General features: G+C 32.8%; 1 protein-coding gene across 3 annotated transcripts in view; it reads left to right on the top strand.

The window, feature by feature from the left end:
• Nucleotides 1-20,470, top strand: part of GPC5 (glypican 5) — a 1,661,658-nt gene that overhangs the window by 885,604 nt on the left and 755,584 nt on the right. For 2 of the 3 annotated variants that reach the window (XM_037799997.1, XM_037799998.1), the window contains exon 7: nt 4,875-5,037. In XM_037799997.1, coding sequence (XP_037655925.1) covers nt 4,875-5,037 — 163 coding nt within the window. Of the gene's footprint in view, nt 1-4,874; nt 5,038-7,571; nt 8,203-20,470 lie in introns of those variants that run through there. The other variant, XM_037799999.1, reaches the window with a different exon arrangement.

Raw genomic sequence — 20,470 nt, 5'->3', positions numbered from 1 at the left:
TTGTTTTAAATTATTTCTTGTTAATGATTAAAAAGAAAAATAATATAGCAAGATCAGAAAACTAAACCCTTCCTGATTTTCATATTCTTTTATTTTAATTTTATCTCGTTGCATACTCATGACTTCCAATTTTGAAACAGATTAAAGAATACACTGAGCATTTTTTAAGAAGAAAAGCTGTGCCTTATCCTTTGATATGGATATTTATCCTTTAAAATATGTTACATAGTATATGTTCAATTAGTGTCTTGAATGAATGTGGATCAATCTATCTGCCAATTGGCTTGAATCCAAAAGTTGTTCTAGATCCTCTAGAACAACAGCTAGAACACTTCTGATGATTTGAGTAAAAGTGAAAGCACTTTACTAATTATATATAAAGGACATTAAAGGAAGGGAAATCTAAATAAATTATTTTCCAATTTCAGATAAATAAATCAAAGTATGTTTATTTAGCATTTATGATGTGGTAAACACTTTTGTCATCGGGGGGTGTAAAGATGATTAAATCATTGTCACATCTTCAGAAAACTTATCTGTAATTAGAAAGGCATGACATATGCTCAAGACAGAGTGAATAGTACAGGCAGAGTGAATAGATCACAGAAATTTTTCTGGCATGGAAAAAGAGATTCTTCAGATAGAACTTGAAAATCAGATAAAATACACTGAGTTGAAGAAGAGGAAAAAGGGTATTCAATGTGAAAAAAAGAGTTGGGAGTGAGGAAAATAGAAAACAAGCATGAACAAAATGATAGGATTCACATGTTTTCTGTGAGAAGAACAGACTTACATCTGGTGCAGAATTTTGATTCTGAAGGGCTATGTTTAGACTTGTTTAAAAAGAAGAGTATATTCTATGGTGTCTGGACTTTCAGGCTAATTTGAACTTTGTTTTTTTAGGCCTTATTTCCAAAAATATGTCACTAGATGTTGAGTAAAGGGAGAGGAGGAGTGTCCTGCATATTAAATTTGGGAAATGTGGAAGTGAATCTCAATTAAATACGATTGCTTACTAAAGGATTCTCATGAGCCTTTAGTTCATGAATATCTAAGAAGGGGCCATGGTATGCATTTCCTAAACCTGTTTCTGTGTCTCATCTATCTGGACTGATAGTCTTCCTCCAGACACACATTGGGAACCAGTGGTCTTGGCAGTGAAGTCAGAGAGAGAATTTAGGCAGAAGAATAAACTGGTAAAATGACTGATTTTGGGAAAATAATATGGTGGCAGTGGGTTGGAGAGATAGATGTCCCCTGCATTGATGGAGCTGGGAAGATAAGTTGTAATTTTACGTAAGTAATGGAAATGTATAATTCCATTTTAAGATTCAAATTGATGCACTACTACTTTATATCCAATAGTTGCTTAAAGATGAACTAAAAAGTACAATAAGGGCTACAGATAAAGATAAGTAAGTATATTTGTGTACAGGTGAGTGTAGAACCTGCTGGCATATATTCCCAAAAAGAGACTAAAAAAGAAAAGAATAGAGGATCCATACTATTAGCTGAAAAACTTATATTTTTTAGATGAGGAGAAAGATGAGCAAACTAAGGAGAAATCAGGATAGTTTAGTTCAAAACAGGAGGAAATTTGGATTAGGATCTTTCTGTGAAAAGAAACTCATTGGAAACTTCTGCAATGTATTTATTAAACTGTGAGAATGAAAATGAACATTTGTGGACTTGTGAAATAATTGAGAAGTGAGAAAATGGCAATAATAGACCAGAGTTCTCATGCAAAGGAGAGGAAAATATTGACCCTACCAAGGGGAGATGAGATGTTTAGGGACCTGGAATCATGTATTAGATGGGATCTGGATGTATTTGGTTAAATTGATCATAGGAAACAGGAACCATGTCTCTTCTTCAGAGACTTGGAAAATAATGAGAGAGATTGGAAAGCAACAGAGAAATTGAAAAGAGGCTAAGAGATAGAATCTGCTAGTTTATTTCCAAGGTCACCATCTTGGTATCTCGTGGAAATGCTGACCACTTGTTTTGAGCAGTATGCTACAGAATCAAAAGAGATAAAACAAAAAGATTGCCAGAAAGCAAACATGTCCCATTGGGGGTTCGACAGTTACTAGTTTTCTCTTGCTGCATAACAAATTAACACAAAATGTTGTAGCTTTGGATGTAGCTAACCACATCCATTTATTAGCTCATAATTCTATAGGACAGAAATCTGAGTGGGCTCAGCTGGGTTCTGTGCTCAGTGTCTCCCTGAAATAAAGGTGTCTTCCAAGATTGACTCTTATTTGGAGGCTCTGGGGCAGAATCTGTTTCCAGGCTCATCCAGGCTGTTAGCAGATTTCAGTTGTAGGAATGAGGGCCCCTATTTCTTGCAGACTGGTAAAAATAAAGGAGAAAATATGTTTTTTGGAAAAACAAAATATTACATTTTCTACTTTTCCCTTTTCTATCACTTCAGTGGAACTCCAAGAAAAATTTCAAGGGCTAAAAACTTAAATTTTTAAGAAAAATAACTATACAAAACTATATTTTAATTTAACTTAAATGATCTGTGGTGGGCAAAATTATAAAATGGTTCCACAAGATTTCTCACTCTAATCCCTGTGACTGTTAATATGATGAGATGTCAGTGTCATATCTACAACATTACATGGCCAAAGGAATTTTGAAAATGTAATTAAGATTATTAGTCAGTTGACTTTGAGTTAATCATAAGGAGATTATCTGGATGGATCTAATGTAATCACCTGAGTCCTTTAAAAGCAGGGAGATATCTCTGGCTATTAGGAGAAGAGAAGCTCATAGAATCGGAAGCATAAATGGAATTGGACCCCAGGGATCCTGCTGCTTCCTTGAAGGGTTAAGCATCTGTGTTGTGAAGGCCTGGGAGAGGGTCTGCTGAATGACCCATGGCAAGGAACAGGGGCAGCTGAGAGTTATCCACCTCACAGCCGTCAAGGGTTTTGCTTTTGTTGTATGTGTCAGAGACTTGGAAAATAATGAGACAGAGTATAAAGAAACAGAGAAACTGCTTTAATCTAAATGATGTAATTGGATTCTTTATTGATTAATTATTTCAATTAGTATATTCTGGATATGTAAGCCATATTGTAATAGATAATAATCAAAATATATTAATTTTTAATGTGCCAGTATTATACAAAGTACTGTACATATATTTTTTAATCTCAATGAGAACACTAACCCAGGTTTATTATTGTCCCTATTTTAGATACGAGGGAACCAAATTATTCAGTAACTTGCCCACTCTCTCACAGTTAGTATATGTCAGAATCAGGATTCAAATCTTGGTCTGTTGGACCTCAGAGTCCAAGCCCTTTAAGAGAATGCAAAATAACAAATGGGTATAGGTAATATACTAACATTTATCTTAACTTTCTTTTATCAAGTTTTGAATTTTATATTGTTTTTTTTCCATATCTGTGTTTCTCCATTGCCACATTCCTCTCTAGGAATAGCATACCCATCAGCATATTAAACAAAGTAAAGAGGCTTTGTTTAAATTAACATTTCCTAAATTTACTTGACTACGAAAGGAGACTTTTTCTTTTCTAATTTAACACCTATTAACACATGTTGGGAAAGGCCGATAAATAGAAATCAGAGTCTAAAAATTATTTTCGAGTTGTTTTAGCATTTCTTTTTTGTTAGGAACAATTGACTTTTAATAATTGGAATATTTTAGAATAGTAACAAAATTACTATTTTTAATTTTGAAAGCTTATGAATTGTCAAAGTTCAGTTACTTAATGTAGGTGTTCTTTAAATGCTAAACATAGTTGTTCTAGGAGTATTGAGCATATTTCACTCCATATTTTTCAACAGAAATGCTGTCCTCAGGTGGTATATTTAATTATTGTGTGCTAATTGATGCTGCTATTTGGAAAATCTCTTAGAAGTAACAACCCATATGCTTTCATAAAGCACTATGCGAATTTAAATGTCCATTAAGTGGACAGCACAGATACATCTCACTCATCATACCTCAGGACCCTCTAGAGCTCATATTTGGTCATATGTTCAGCTCCAAAACTGCCCTAGAAGGGTGAACATCACATTTTGGATAATTTATTCAGCCTTAGCATTAAGTAATTTATTCTATTATTCATAACATCACCTTTCTGAGGAGTTCAGGCATTTCAATATCATTCAAAAATATTACCAGCATCCCTGTGCTGTAGGGGGAAATGGCTGTTGCATCCATTTTGCTCATAAAAGTAAATGAAGTACTTGAAACCAAGAACCAAGAAGGAGGTTAAATTTCTTAAGTGATTTGTGGAAATGAAGTAGGAACTATGTCTTCTGTCCTAAGGTTTAATTCTGTGCCACATACATTGGCCTGTGTATTTGATTTGAGACAGTTAAATGAAGCTATAAACTTGTATGTCCAAAATTCTTGATTCTTTTGACATTCTTTTATGGAAGAATGGTACTCAGCTTTTTGAGAAATTTTTTACTGCTAATTAACAAAATGGCACAATAGTATCTGGCAATATGCTGCAAAGGGAGTTGTGTTGTCCTGGAGTTTGGCCATCCTTAAAAATTTATTCAAAAACAAAGAATTCTATGGCCAAATTACACATGAGCAAGAAGGCCTGCTTTTATTTATTATGTTTCCTTCAATATGCCTTTCAAGGCATCATCAATGATATGTAGATTTTAGCACTTTAGGGCTGTAAGATTTTGCCTATTCTTTATTACAATTGCAATTGTTTTTATTTGTTCTCGATGACCTGCTTTGGTAAGGTGTCTACACCAAAAAAAAAAGTGAGTCCACATAAGAAAATAATTCTAAGTTCTAAATATGTCTCTCAGTATAGATTGTAGATTATTTGAATTTACTATTAATAATTGCTTTTGTTATCCACATTTAGTTGTTACAGGGTAGGTCAACATCCAAACCTGACAAGTGGGAACCTCTCCAGATGGGCAGTGGTGGTGGCGTGGTAGAACAAGTCAGCGGGGACTGTGATGACGAAGATGGCTGTGGGGGATCAGGAAGTGGAGAAGTCAAGAGGATGCTAAAAATCACAGACTGTAAGTGTGTGATTCTAATCCCACTTTTAAAGAGTTAATTACAGATAATTATTATTATGAATATAAAGAAATTATGACAGTGAATTCAGAATCAGGCAGGAGGAATTGGAAATAGGAATAGTCTTATTTTTAGATGTTTGGGACATGAATTCTTGTGTTTTTTGGTTTCTTTTAAACTAATGGACTTAAATGGAAATATCACTGTTCACTGAGAAAAAATAGTGAATGATCATCAGTTCTGAGAATGATAAAAGTTTTTCTTTTAAAAAGCATAATTCTTAGGGCATGAGCCTTGCTAGTATGGTGGATATTCAATGTATATTAATAATGTGAAACCAGGATAGGTAAGTCCTACAAAATAACTAAATTCTGCAATTTTTATACCATGCATTATGTAAAGGAGATTTTACTTTATTTGCTTTTCAACATAGTCAAATTGCAGTGAAATTGGTTAACTATATGGTTAGTTATGATGAAAAACTCTACTTCGGTTTAACTCATAAATCTGTTCTTCAAAAAATATTTCACCAAGCATTCACTTTGTTTTGATTGTATGGATTTGAAAAGTATCTCTGGAATTGCTGGTCTTGTCACTACCACAAAAGATAGAACTGCTGAATAATGAAAAATCACTGAATGGGTTTCCTTTCCTTGTCTTCACAACCAAGATGAGGAATATGGGCAGGGGAACCAAACTGATCCACAGAGAAAGTGTGAAAGGTAACAGTGGACTCAGAGCAGTTGGCTTTCAGCTCTTCATTTAGTTCAGCCCATGCAAAACATAATCTTCTGGATCCCTGGCAGTCCTGCCTGGAGGCTGGTCTGATAGTCTCCTGCTAAATCACTGACAGATGCTTTGGACCAGTTATATGAGACCTTTCACAAGTTTGGTGGGAGAAAAATTCATTTACTTGTCTGCTCTCTTATAGTGAATAAAGAGCACTACAAATGCTTTAAGCATCAATTCCCCATTCCTTCCAGGATCTGGTTTTACAAGCTAAATATATTGGTTAAAGGAATAGAAGCTAAAAGAGGTACAAATTCAAAAAGTCAATTAATCTAAGAAATTATGTTTTCCTGTTAGATCAAAAATACATTTAATTTAATATAAAAGGTAAATAGATGGAAGTTAGTCACTGGAGCAACATTTGAATAAAGAGCCATAAAACTTCTTGCCTTGATGTATTAATACAATCTCCTAAAATTGTATTAGGAGATAAGGGAATGAGATAAGAATATGTATTCCTGTTGTTGGTATTAATGTAGCTTATCAGATTGGTTTCTCCTGTTTTTTTTTTTTCTTTCTTTCTTTTGTTATTTAGTTCAAAACAAGGAAAAAAGAAAAAAAAGGATTTTCTTTAACTTTTTCATAAAAGTTAAAGTATCCTCCACTGTATTTAGGAATTATGATATTTACCAATTAGAACAATATTCAATTATTTTATCCTATATTTGGTATTTATATGTGTAATAATTTCATTATCATTTGAAGATTAGTGGGATGTAAGGCATAAAATTATTAATTTGTCACCAAGAGCAATAAACACACACACAAAACATTGGTTGAAATTTCAGATATTAAATGGCATGCGTGTATGCATGTGTTTGTGTAGAATTAGAATTTTTAGAGGGATTTTTTTCACTTCTTGAAGATTTTTATAAGCTCAAGAACCTATGTATTAATAGATAAGTTTTTTTGGTTTTGTTTGTGGGTTTTTTTTGTTGTTTTATTTTGTTATGTTTTTTCACAAGAGAAGTAGAGACTGTTGGGGATATTCAACTACTAATAGTTTTCTCACAAAACCATACTTGTCAAGGAAACAGAAATTAATTTTTACTTCAAATCCTGCTTTCAATTACTGCTGAATTGGACAGGTATGATATGAGCAATACCCATTAAAATTGGGGAGATTTAAGATATAGATGGTCTTCAGAAACTCCAGGCAAACATTTTAAAAATCCACATCTGCTATAACTGGGTTGCCTATTATGTTTCTAGCAGTTTATAGCAGTTGCCTTTCAATTTTTAATAAGCAGTTAGGAAACCACTGTGGACAGAATGTTGAAATAAAGAGAGACAAGGAAAGAAGCAAAGAGTGGGTTACATTTCTATTTTCATAAAACATTATATTTTGCCTGTCTTTAGATAGTTTGACATACTGGTAAAGCAAGCTAAGACATAGTTGCAGGTGATCTTAATGTCTTAAAAATATGTGCTCTAGAAAGTTTACCAGGGTGCCATCTGTGTTAAGAACTTGCAATGCACCATTATTTCTTCCTTACATTGATGCTTATTTTTTATAAAATGAACATGTTAATGCATAGTTCATTTGCCACCACAAAAATATTTGATTAAAAAGAAAGTTTTATATATGTATTATTTATAGCTATATATAGCTATAAGGAATTACTGGAAAACATGTGTCTTGTAAACATACTGATTCTGCTCAACTTAAGCAATGGTGCAAAGTTGATAAATAATTTATTAATGACCATTTGAACTGATTTTCTGTTTCTGTTCATGTTTATTTCAGGCAACAGAGAGAGCCATATACTTTAATGTGCAAAGCTGTACTACAAAAGTATTTACAAAATTTTTAGGTGTCTCTTTTTTTTAATCACCACTAGTATCAAATAATTAAACAAATTTTAGCTTTATAAAATATCTCAATTTTGTATCCTACTTTTAGATAATTATTAAATTTTAACTTATATGTTCCTTATAAAATTCAGCCATATATACTATTCCATGTTCATGCTTAAGAAACTGAAAATATTTTCCCCTTCAGTAGGGTGGTTTAAAAAGTGTCATTATTACAGAAACTTATTTTTTAATATTTATTGTATTGGATTTTCTTCATTTACATAAGTATGGATATTTCACTAGTCACCTGGAATTTCAGTATTGGAAAGTCTCTGAAACTTTACTTTGCCTCACTGCCTGCCTCACCCCCCAACCCCCTTCTTATACCTGCTGTCCTTTCAAAGTAACCAACCAATGGCTCTAAACACCAAGGGCTAAAACACACTGGCCATGCAGAGCAAACCTAGTCTCAATACCTCTAAAAGGTCTTCAGTTACATACTGGTAAAGCAAGCTAAGATATAGCTTATTCCTCTTATATCCCTAAATTCTGATCATTTCAAATGTTGAAAAGCAAACCAGATTGCTACTAAACACAGGCTATAGCAGAATATACTGCATGGAATTTTGAAAATCTGTATTAGCATTGCTTGCAATTCTTATGTGATATCATAATTTAAATTAGCAATAATTGTGACACTTTGCTGTAAAAAGTAAAGAATATATAGTTCATGATCAAATTCATCTTGATAAGGTGGTTCACAGCAATAATCTCAGGCAAAATGAACTTGATCATGAGTTGATTCAGATACCAAACATTAAAAAAAAATAGGATGATTTTGTCTTCAAATTTTCTGAGATAATTAATTTGTCTATTGTTTTATTCATCATTGCTTATACATTATTATGTAGTTTATTTAGCAGCATTTTAAGTAATTTCACTTTAACTAAAAGATCTTTAAATCTACAAATGACAACATTATAGTGATTGTTTACTATGTGCTCAAATGGCGTTTTTCCCAGGGGTGCTCTCAGTATGCCGGTGAGCAGAATTGCTCTATGGTTCATAAAAACTGGTGTATTTAGAGTACCAAGGCAGCATTCTGATCCATAGGCCCTCCTGAATTCCCTCTTATTCAGCCATCCAAAAGTCTTTATTTAGGAAAAAGCCTGCTTACCATTACAGTTTCTTGTTACCTCATTGGCTGCTCTTTCTCGTCTCCTTAACGGGTTCCTTATCATCATCCCAAATTCTGCATGTTTGAGGATCTCAGGGCTCAGTTCTCAGATCTTTATCATCTCTATTCATAACTATTCAAACTGTTTACTTGGTCATAACAATTATAATTATGATACCCTGCCATTTATAGCATTCTTGAGTTTATAAAACGTTTTCCCATGTTTTATAAAACATTATAAAACATTTATAAACATTATAAAACTATTTATAAAACATTTTCCCATATTTTATATCTCTGGTAGCTAGGCTTATGGAAACAGAAAGTAGACAATTTAAATAAGAGTAATTTAGAAATAGCAGTGTAATACATTGAAACATTAAGTTGCTAGATCTAGAAAGAGTTTTTGTTTGATCTTCTATAGCCTAAAATAAATAGAACTATTGTTTATATTGTGCTTTAGATTTCTCACTTGGTAACCTCAGATCAGCCTCTAACAGAAGCATCTGCATCATGGTACTAACAATGACCTTGGAAGAGAATAGCATATTCCGTATGCATAGGAAATGAAATGACACTTTATTAGCCACTGAAGAATAAAGGTGGCTGATTTATTTTGTAATGCAGGATTGTAGAGTGAGTGAAAATCCTTAGCTTCTTCAAACCGTTATTTTCACCATAAATCACCTTCATTTCAAAATCTCAGCTAAGCATAGAGGTTAGGGAGAGCACAAAAATACTGTGTGGCATTTTTTAAAGAAAATTCTACCTTTATTTTTCTTCCAAAACTAATAAAACTATGTATTTATTAATATCCTAGAATTTATGTTTGTATTATTGTATATTGACTACTTGATGATTTTTTCTTTCCAATCCAAATTCCTTCAAATAATGTGTGCATATAAGATTTGATTACCATTAAGACTGATTCTAAGTATATATATATATATATACACACATATATATTATATGTATTCTTTCTAAAATTAAAGTTTCAACAAATTTGGTTCAATAAAATGTATTCATCTTACTTTGCAGAGTGTTAACAGTCCATTAATAAATTATTCCAAATATATAAACAATGTCCCCAAAATAACTAACTTAAGAGTTTACTTTTTTCAGTTTCCTAAAGAATAAATCATCTCTTTAAGGTTACTTACATTCAAACTTTATGACACAGTGAAAGTCATCTTGAATATTGATTGCTATTCGATCATGACTGAAAATGACTGAAACACTTTAATCTATGTTTTACAAATGTCCAATACTGAAGATCATATAAAACTTTGCATGACAAAACCATAGAAAAATTCAAAGAAATACTTTCTGGTCTCATTGAATGTTTAAAATTGTAAACACTTTGAAATTATCATCTAGTTCAATCTTAGACCTACTGATAAAAATTATACTAAAGGGAAATGAAATATATTTCTGAGATAAACCTTGTAATTAATGTAGTCATCATGAATATTATTTGAATTACATATTTCCATTTTGTTTCTAAGTACATTGAGATTCATACTAGTTGCTTGCTCTTTTCTATTAACAAGATTGTGTAGCAGAATCTGGATACCTAAGGAATCATCTAAAATCACCTTTCATGCTCTTGAAAAGTTATATATTACTTTCATCAAGTTAAATAATAGAATTGAAATCAAAGAATTTGTGCTTGAATGCATAAGCTGTGATTTTCATTGCTTTTGCTCAGACACAGAACTGATGTTAAATCACTGAGGTGAAGAAGGGAGACTTATTAATTAAAGCTTAAACAAGCCTCCTGGCATGCATTCCAATCAACCAGCTATTCAGCAATGTCTCATAACTAAATCTATACCACACCAGAGGACATAAAATTAAAAATTATGGTATTTTTTTGAATAGCACAACACTAAGTGTGATAGTATTCTTATTAGAGGAAATAAATAATTAAAATTAAAGAAAATGTCACCAGATAAGTTTTATTATGACTTGCCCAAGGTCATACAGCTGTTAACAACCCAGAAACAAACCCATATTCCTATCAGGTCTATTTTGAATACCTCTGGTTGCATATAAATAGAATGGTTATTGAAATTGCAGTCTTCAGCCTCACTCAGGATTAACTGATAAAGTACATCATGTCAAAACAGGATAGGTATCCTTCAGGCTCCTTAATAACATTTCTATACTGCCAAACATGTAGAAAGAGTAGTTTCCATATAGTTTATTGACCAGACAATTAAGTGCTCACTGATATTAATAATTAAAAGAAAAAATATAATAAAGAATGCGATCTGGAGCCAGTGCTTCTGAGACTTTTATGTGTATGCAGATCACCTGAGGATCTTGTTAAAAGCAGATTATGATACAGGAGGTTTGAGCTGGATTATTTCTTACAACTTCCCAGATGATGCTGTCGCTGCTAGTCCATGGACCACACCATGAAAAGCAGAAATTTAGGCCTTGGTTTATTATGCCCCTTCACTTTATGTATCTCTAAATTAAGTCTCTATTAAAACAGTGTGAACTTTTATCAAATGCCATCTACATTTATACATTAGCATTTCAAGAAAGCATCATATGAACTTGTAATGCTAATACATAAAGAAACTATGAAAATTAGGCCAATAATAGTGACATGCCATATGATTTTTCTAATCAGTCTCTATTTGATTAGTTGTGGCTTGGGTATCTTCCTAACACAAAAGGAGGACCTCTTTCATCTTTTTCTCAGGGTCTGAAGCCCTCAGGTTTCACTTGCTTCAAGAAGACTTCCGTTTTGAAACCATACCTGTGATAGCTCAGCAGAAATATTTCACTTTTACCAGTTCCTCCAGTTTTGAATGAACACTGAAGAAATGTCTTGCATAACCTCCTATATCACATTAAATGCCAAAGAGATAAATCAAAGTTTCATGTGAGTCCAAAAAAGGAAAGAGACTATCCAAATGGGGAAATGATAAAATATTTCATAGAGAAGATAGGGAAAGGACAATCTGGGGGGAAAAAAAAGTAACTGCAAAATTTTTGTGGAAAGTAGCATTTGACATGGGGGGACTGATGGTCTGAATTTCAGCATTTGGCAGTGGGGAGGAGATGACATCCTGGGAGAAGCAAACATTATTAGCAATTCAGAGGGGAAGGCAAGCAGCATGTTTACAGAGTAAAAGAATTATCCATGTGACTTGAAAAAAATAATGGAAGGGTAAAAATGTGGATTAAAAGTGAAATATATTTTGTATTATATAGAGAGGAGTCTATATGAAATTTAGTAAGCAAGGAGGAGCTATTAAAAGTTTTTCTATGTAGTTGCTTTTCGGGGGATATGGGTTATCTTTACCAGCATACAGTGAACTGGGTAAGAGAATGAACATATACAAATAAAGTAAGTATACTTGTACAAACAGTTTGCCATCTACCATGTATAAGTAATTGTTTTGTGCCTAAGTTTCCTTAGGATGAGGATAACCATAGTACCCTCCGAATAGGGTTGCTGTGAGGATTAAATTATTTACTCCATAGATTGAATTGTAAGAGTATGAACCATTACTACTGAAACATAATGGATGTATTGGATAAAATTTGTAAAATAGTTTTCTTAAATCTTCCATAAACTAGCAAAAGGGAAGGAATATTTGAGTCAAAACTAGGTGAAGTCTAAAATTATACATGAAGAATGTAGAGATAGATATTAGATATAGTTATACACACAGACACAGTTAGAAGAAAATAATAAAATGAGCTTATATCTACCCCTCCACTCAGTCCAAGAAATAGATATTTCCATGCCCCCTTTTTCCCTTTCCTGAACACATTCTACTCCACAGAGAAGTAACCATAAATCATAACTTTTGTGAAATTTTCCCTTTTATATTTATCTAACCATCAATATTTGTATTCTTAAACACTACATTACTTGGTTTTGCCAGTTTTTGAACTTCATATAAATGGAATCATGCAGTAGGCACTGGTATGTGGTGTGCTCTTCTGCTCGACATTATGTTTTTGAGGTTCATCCATATTGATGGGTCTAGCTGTACTTTTACCAAAGTGTAGTATTGTCATTTAAGAATATACACACCCAGTTATTGATCTATGTTATTGTTTACAGATAGTGGAGTTGATTTCAGTTTTTGGATATTGTAAAAGTGTTGTCATCAACTGTGTTTTACATAGATCCTGATGTACATGTGTAGGAGTGTCTGCAGCACACACCCAGAAGTACCCAGCAGAGTCTCAAAACAAGCATTTGTTCAGGTTTACTGGGTAATGTCAAAGAGGTTTACAAAGTGATCATATCAATTTGTATTGCCACCAGCAATAATATAAGTTCCCACTGCTTGCCTTCTTTGCAAACACTTTTTTTTTCATTCCACTATTTTTTTTTTTTGATATTTGTCCAAAAGACAGAAGTGGAATAATATTTCATTTTATATTAATTTCCTCATCTGGCATTTCTTTCATATCTATAGCATTTTTTCCTCCTTCTATTGGATTATTTATCTTCTTTGACAGATGCCTTTAAGACAAAAGTCAGCTTTCAGTGATCCACTTATCTCTGTGGGTTTTGACCTGAAGAAAGGTGAGATAAATTATTGAATCACTCTTTTTTTTTTACCTGGTGCTCAAAATAACAAACTGATTCCTTCCCTATCTCAGAAAATGACCAACTTGTTAAAGAATATCATTAGGAAATCAAAGTTTCAAATACATTTGTAATTCTTATCCTTATTTGACTTTAAATTGTCCCATATTTTGTCAATTAGCACTTCTTCAGCTTGGCTCCTAAGTCCCTTTTGCCATAACCCTCGGGTCTTTGCAGACTTCTTTGCTGTCTGGGGTAACAGGATGTTTCAGGCTCATGTTGCAGACATTTATCATGGCATTTATCCATAAGCCTTGATTTCTTTAAATGGGAAGTAGTATTTCATGACCACAATCTGGACACTAAGGATGTCAACCAATTGGGTTTGTTATCCTTGCATGTACGCTCTGTCACATGCTCTCTCTCTCTCTCTTTCTCTAGGCCCCCAACCCTTCCCCCCCCCACAACATGCTTCTTGTGAGTTGATACTGATGTTTTCAAATTCAATTTTGGGACCACATGACTAATACTTAACCTGTTCTAGACTGTATCTGTAGCTCCTTTCTTCTCCCACTAGGATTCTGATTCTCAAGGATACTAGTGATAATAGAAATAAATATTACTCATTAGCTTTATCCCACATTAGATATACCCCAGCATCAAGATAATAATACTTATATTACACCACCTACCTATTGTTATTACTAAGTTTTTGCATATAATATCTATTTTCCCCATTTTTATGCTTATAATATATTCATACTAGCAGATATTGTCATCATGTACCGTATCTTCTGTTTAACCATCATAGAGTCTTCATTCTTTAAGGAACTGTATATTTAATGTCCACCACTAGTTCTTTTGTCAAAGTTTCTATAGTGCATTCCTTCAAAGGGCTCACAGGGACAATACTTCACAAGTTTTTACCTGGTGTTATGAGTTTAACTGTGTTCTTTATACTTAAAAGTCAGTTTGCTGGGTATAAGAACATGGGCTCCTATTTTCTTTGTTCATATATCCTCAATATGTACTTCATTTTATTCTGGCAGAAAGCATTACTACCAAAATCTATACTGCAACCGCCATTGAATTTTTTAGATCATTTTCATATTTTAAGGAAACAAAATATGACAATCATATTTAAGGCTCTTGTTCTTCACCCTCTTAGGTCCTATTCCTCCAAATCCCTCTTTAAAATAATCAGTATTTGGAAATTGCTGCTACACACACAAGTACATATATATACTCCATACACACATTATACATACATACCATAAATAGTAGTGTTTCTTTTTTAAATTTATAGTTCACCTGTTTTCTTTCTGTAAATAGCTTTTTCATGCACCAATATACTGATGATACATCCAGAACAATGAAGTGGATAGAGTATATTGATTTTAATTGATGTATGAATGTACCACAATATATCATTTCCAAATATAATTATTACAAGCAACAAAATAAGCCTCTCTCCATGCACATTAATTTGAGTTACTTCAAGTAGTGAATTTAATTCGGCACTGGAAGTAAATTATTTTTTATTGTTTGCCTTAATTTCATATCCTCAGTCATATTTTTTTTTGCCAAAATTTTGGATGTAAAATGGTAACAAAATGTTATAAGGAATTTCCTCCCTGTTTTGGTATGTCTTCTAAATATATGTATATTGCCTTTGTACACTCAAGGTGCTCAAAGTCTAGGAAAAGAGACAGATGTATAATAATAGATTGAAAATATAAAAAAGGGAATAGTAGAAGGCAGAGTGGTCATATACAGAAGGGTTATTAATTCTGTGTGTTTTGTTTGTTTGTTTGTTTTTGACAAGTATGACATCCTGGAAATTTCTTCTGAGCTAAATTTTCACAGAGGATGAACAATAGTCAAATGGACAATAGTATAAATTCATTCCAGATGGAGCACTTAGAAAGGCACAAATATTTCAAATAGCATAGTATATTCAATGAAGCATGATTTGTTTGATCTTCCTGGAGCACTACTTTTAAGCAGAGAATGAGAGAAGAAGATAGCAAAGTAGTAAGGGACCTAGGTAATTGTGTTGGTTAGCACTTTATTTTGTAGGCAATAATGCATTTACTCAAGGGCAGAGGTGACACCAGAGGGTAAAAACATATATTCAAGGCACAATGACAAAGTTCTGATTATGTTCAGGAAACTGTTAGCTCTATATGGTCCAATCAACAAATCACAAACTAAACTTGTCAAATTTCCTCCCAAATCAGCTTTTTACTTGTCTTTTCTTTAGTTGATACACTCACTATTCTTGTAAGCCAGAAACTCTGGAGTTATCCAATGTTCCTCTACTTCACTCATCCCACATTTAACAAAGCTTCTTCCCTATTCCCACTGCCACTTTTTTAGTTTAGTTCCTCAATGTCTCTGGCCTGAACTTAAATTATAAATGTGGAACTGATCTCTTTGCTTCTATTTTTCCCATCTCTACATAGCTGTCACCTAATATTTTAAAAATGGAAGTCAAGTTCTTTGTTGAGATATGAGGCCTTGGTCCACCATTCAGTGGTATTAGGCAGAGAATTGGTCATCAAAGGAGTGGAGGCAAAGTCATTATCAAAATCTTATGGACAGTTGAAGAATAATTTTATTTATTTGCATTTCAGACTGATAATTTCAATTCTTCTGAGAACACCCACATTCCTTTGGCCTAATTAAACAGTTTTATGGCCTTCCATATTCCAGTGAAATGAGTAGTGGTGCTCAACGATGCTATTTTTCTTTGAACAAACGTACTTCAAAAATCAAAATATTCTTATGGCTGATGTGTTGTGGATTTACCTATTGTGTCTCAGTTCCAGGTCCACCTTATTAATTTATATGTTTATATTACAATTTATATGCATATATACATATCTTAATATATGTATATATAAATTTATATTCTATGAATTGGTCTGTGATTATGCAAACTATACTTCTCATAATCTCAACTAGTTTCTCAAACTACATGGGATCTGCAAATTATATTTCCCAGATTCTCCTGCCAGCTAGTTTCCTATTATTTTTTTGCTAATGAGAGGCCCTAGAGGGAGATTAAAGAAGGGGAGAAGGGGAAAAGTTTTTCTTCTTAACGTCTACTTCCTGTTGGCATTACATCCACAGCCGATCTTTCCAGACCCAGTCTCTAGACAGTAGTAGCTATGTTATATCCCTCTAAGGTGCTAGTATCAACTAACTTTGCTCCAATGATAGTCTATATGGTGCTCCCTAGAGGTCTGAACACCATTCAGACAGGGCCACACTATCATTCTCCACCCTGAGGAACAAATTCCCCTTCCGCATCCCTTCATCCAGGTGGTCCTGCATTTTCTCTTTCTTTAACCAAAGGAGTAGGAGCTGCTCCCTGTCGTTACTTTTATTTATGTTCTTTAACATCCTTTTGTTGTGCTGCTATCCTTTAAACACCTATACAGGAATTCCTTGTATTAAATTCTCTTTTTATAATATACTTACCAAATTTCTGTTTTCTTGCCTGGACTCTGGCTGATAGAGCTGGTATTAATTGTATAAATTTAATACCAAAACATAATCATTATCTGAAAACCAGTAAGACCTTCAACCTAGTTTTCAAGGGTATAAAGCCATAACAATATTCTATAGGTATATATTCTGCTTTGCAGGCAAACACCTGTTTTACTTTTCCTCCCAAATTCCAGAGAAAAATAATCACACTGAAAATTAGAAAAAATATGCCGTGCATACCTGGATATATTGAACACAAAGTAAGAGGAAATAGCTGTATTCTGAGTAAGAAATGCCCTGGGGAATCAGTTCTGAGACTGCTGAGCCTTGATTTAACTAGGCATTGTGGTTTGTCTACCTGAGTTGATTTGAAGCTCTGAGGGTCAGTGAGATTATTGGGTACAACTGCCTCTCTAGTGAATCTTCCCCAGAGCCAACCTTATGGGTCTGGGGATGCCCAAGGCAGGGAAAAAGCAAAAAAGGAAAAAAAAAAAAAAACAAAGAAAAACAAAGTAGATAAAACAAGAGTCTGACAATAATATGTTGGTGGTTCTTGAAAACAAATTCCTAGTCTCTTTCTTTCACTATTACTAATTTCAGGTCTTCCTAGACTTGGAGTATTTGAACTAACTATGTAAAGTAAAGTCAAGTACTTCTTCAACATCCTACATATTTACCACCTATGTTTTACTAAAGTATGATTCCTTTCCTGCATAAAAACCTTTGTTAGTCTCCTATGTTATAGTCAAGAAAAGTCTTGTGTATGTTTTATTAATCATAGTAGGCTGTAAGTTCTTTGAGAGCAACTTGGGAAGCACCTTTTTTATCTTCCTATACATCACAGCAATATTTTTTATCATGGTTATACAACCTACATCAAAATTATCTCTGTGCTTGTTTAAAATAAAGATTGTACAATTCCACCCAGAAATGCTGAATCAACATTTCCAGGGATGGAGCCCAGAAATTTGTATTTAACAAGTGTAATAAATAATAATTATTCCCAATAAACCTTGATGGGAATAAACCACAATGCCTCCAAACATAAGGCATTTAATAAATGTGTGCTGAATTGCATGAATGGATAGGAGTATAATCTACTTGTCTTTAAAATATATCTTAATTAACACTTAAAACCAGATTTTCTAATGAATTGAAAATACTGGCTTTCATTTTATTCAAGAATGTTATTCAGAAACCAAAATAAATATAAATGTTACATGCAAAAGACCAAAGCTGAGTTAAAATGTAGAATAAATTTGATAAGCACAGTTTTCTTCCCCTGTTTTCAGAATTTGTGAATTATATAAAAAGCTCTTCTATTTTTTTATGTAGTGAAGACCTGACTGTGGATTTTTTTTGCATAAGTTTAGTGTACTATTTTGAGTGAAAATTAATAAGCCAAAAGTAATTATTGAGTGCTAATTGTTAAACTGGAGTGTAAAACATTGACTTTAAGAGTAATTTTCTAGATTAATTTGTAATGTCTCAATTTCAAATACATTGAGATACATTAGCATAATATGCATTGCTTGAGGCAGTCTTTGATTGATTATGTTTGACTGCCTTTAATTTCCTTATAACACTAATGTTCCATACTAAATTTTAGAATAAAAATAATTATGCTTACTTATTAAGTAATATAAAAATTAATTCCAGTTCTCTGATTATAACTTTGTAAAATAATATGGATTTTGTATCACAACATTTTTCAGAGTAATTAATAGCCCTTATGCTATAATACAAGTATATTCTATGCATTTTTTTTTCCTTAAATCTAAACTATGTTACAGAGCTAGTATGGAAATAGTATGACATTTATTTTATACAAATTTTGAACTCCAAATTAAATTGGAGTCACTAATGACTTCTTCTTCACACTCCCAACCTCATATTTATCTTTCCTTTGAAGTTAATCCCTTATACTTCTTCCATCCCTTATTTTAGTCATTCATTCATTCATTCAACAAATATTTAATACTCATTCTGTGCTAGTGACCATATAACTTTCTGCCTCTGGGGCAAACAAATGAGTGATCAGGAAATTATAAAACAGTATGAAAAATTTTATTTGGAGGAAAGCAGATCTTATGGGAGTATACAGGAAAGATATCTAACCCATCTTTAGGGATTCTGGAAAGGCTTCTAAAAGGAACTGAATTTAATCTGATACCTGAAGAAGCACCTATTAATGGGGTCATAAGTAGCCAGGGGAGCAATCACTACCGGAAGTGTGACCATTTGCAGAAAGCTAGTGATTAGAGAAAGCCCAGCATCCTTAGGGAGCTGCATGGAATTCCAGGATGCTCCAGTATGCAATGTAGGTTGGAGATTGGCATAAACCAACTTGTAAATTACTTACTGTAGCATGCCTTGACAGTAATCAGATTATTCATGTGATCAAATCTTGCATTATAACACACCTCTCTAATTGCATTGTTAAGAATGAAACCAGTTATATACTGCAGTATTCAGGGCAGCAGAGGTGATGACATAAATTAAAATCTTTCTCCCTTCTTCCCCTTGTGATTTCTCCACCTCTCCAAGTGAACTTGGTCACTCCCTCATCTGCTAACATAGCCATGGCATTTTGTGTGTGTGTGTGTGTGTGTGTGTGTGAGTGTAATTACACTGTAATATGCTTGTTTGTGTTTTATTTCTTCTTAGACTATGAGTTTCCAAAATGTCCCCCATGCCTTGTTCCTCTTTATATCTTTGGAATTAAATATAGTGCATGAGCAAATAAAATCATTGTTAATATATGAATACATGAATGAGTGAAGGAAATAATTCATCATAGGGAATATAAGAAATAAAAACCACAGTGTATGTATTAGAATAGCTAGAAGGAAATACCTGAATCTGTTGAACAGTAATCCAGTAGACTTGATTCTTGATAATTGTATAACTATATCTCTTTTATAGTGTGACTATATGACAGTGAAAACCTGGTGACTGACACTCCATTTAACCAGTGTATGGGCAGATGAGTAATAAAATAATGACAAAAATATATAAATAATAGGGGAGATAAAGGGTAGGGAATGATTTGGGTGTTCTTTTAAAATATTTTTAGTTTTTTAATATTTTTAAATACTTTTTTCTTAATTTTGGAGTAATGAAAATGCTCACAAATTGATAGGGGCGATGAATGCAAAACTATACAACATGTGGCATTGATTGTATACTTCGGATGGATTATATGGTGTATGAGTATATCTCAAAAAATTGTATTAAAAAGCCACAGTAGAATAAAATGGGACAAATAAGAATAAAAATGGTGGAAATAAATGTAAAAATGATGTCTTATATGATAAAAATTAACAAGAATTTCTATTGAATATTTCATTCCCCTAACATTCAGAATATTAAGGATATCATCATATAGTTCTTAGGGTTGATTCTAAATTAAATATGTATATCTCTTCGTATCTTTGAAGATAACTAGTCATCATTGCATCATGTTCCTAAGTGTAATATTAGCAAAACATGGTCAAGCTCAGTGAACAATAGCAAGAATAGTAGAATTGGTCAGAATTTCCTATTTCAAAGATTAAATCTGATGTTTATAAAATAAAAAAATAAAATAAAATTGAATTTTAAAAATGATATC

Source organism: Choloepus didactylus, chromosome 12 (genome assembly GCF_015220235.1).
Source record: "Choloepus didactylus isolate mChoDid1 chromosome 12, mChoDid1.pri, whole genome shotgun sequence".
Lineage (NCBI taxonomy): Eukaryota > Metazoa > Chordata > Mammalia > Pilosa > Megalonychidae > Choloepus > Choloepus didactylus.
This window is presented reverse-complemented; position numbering and strand designations above follow the sequence as displayed.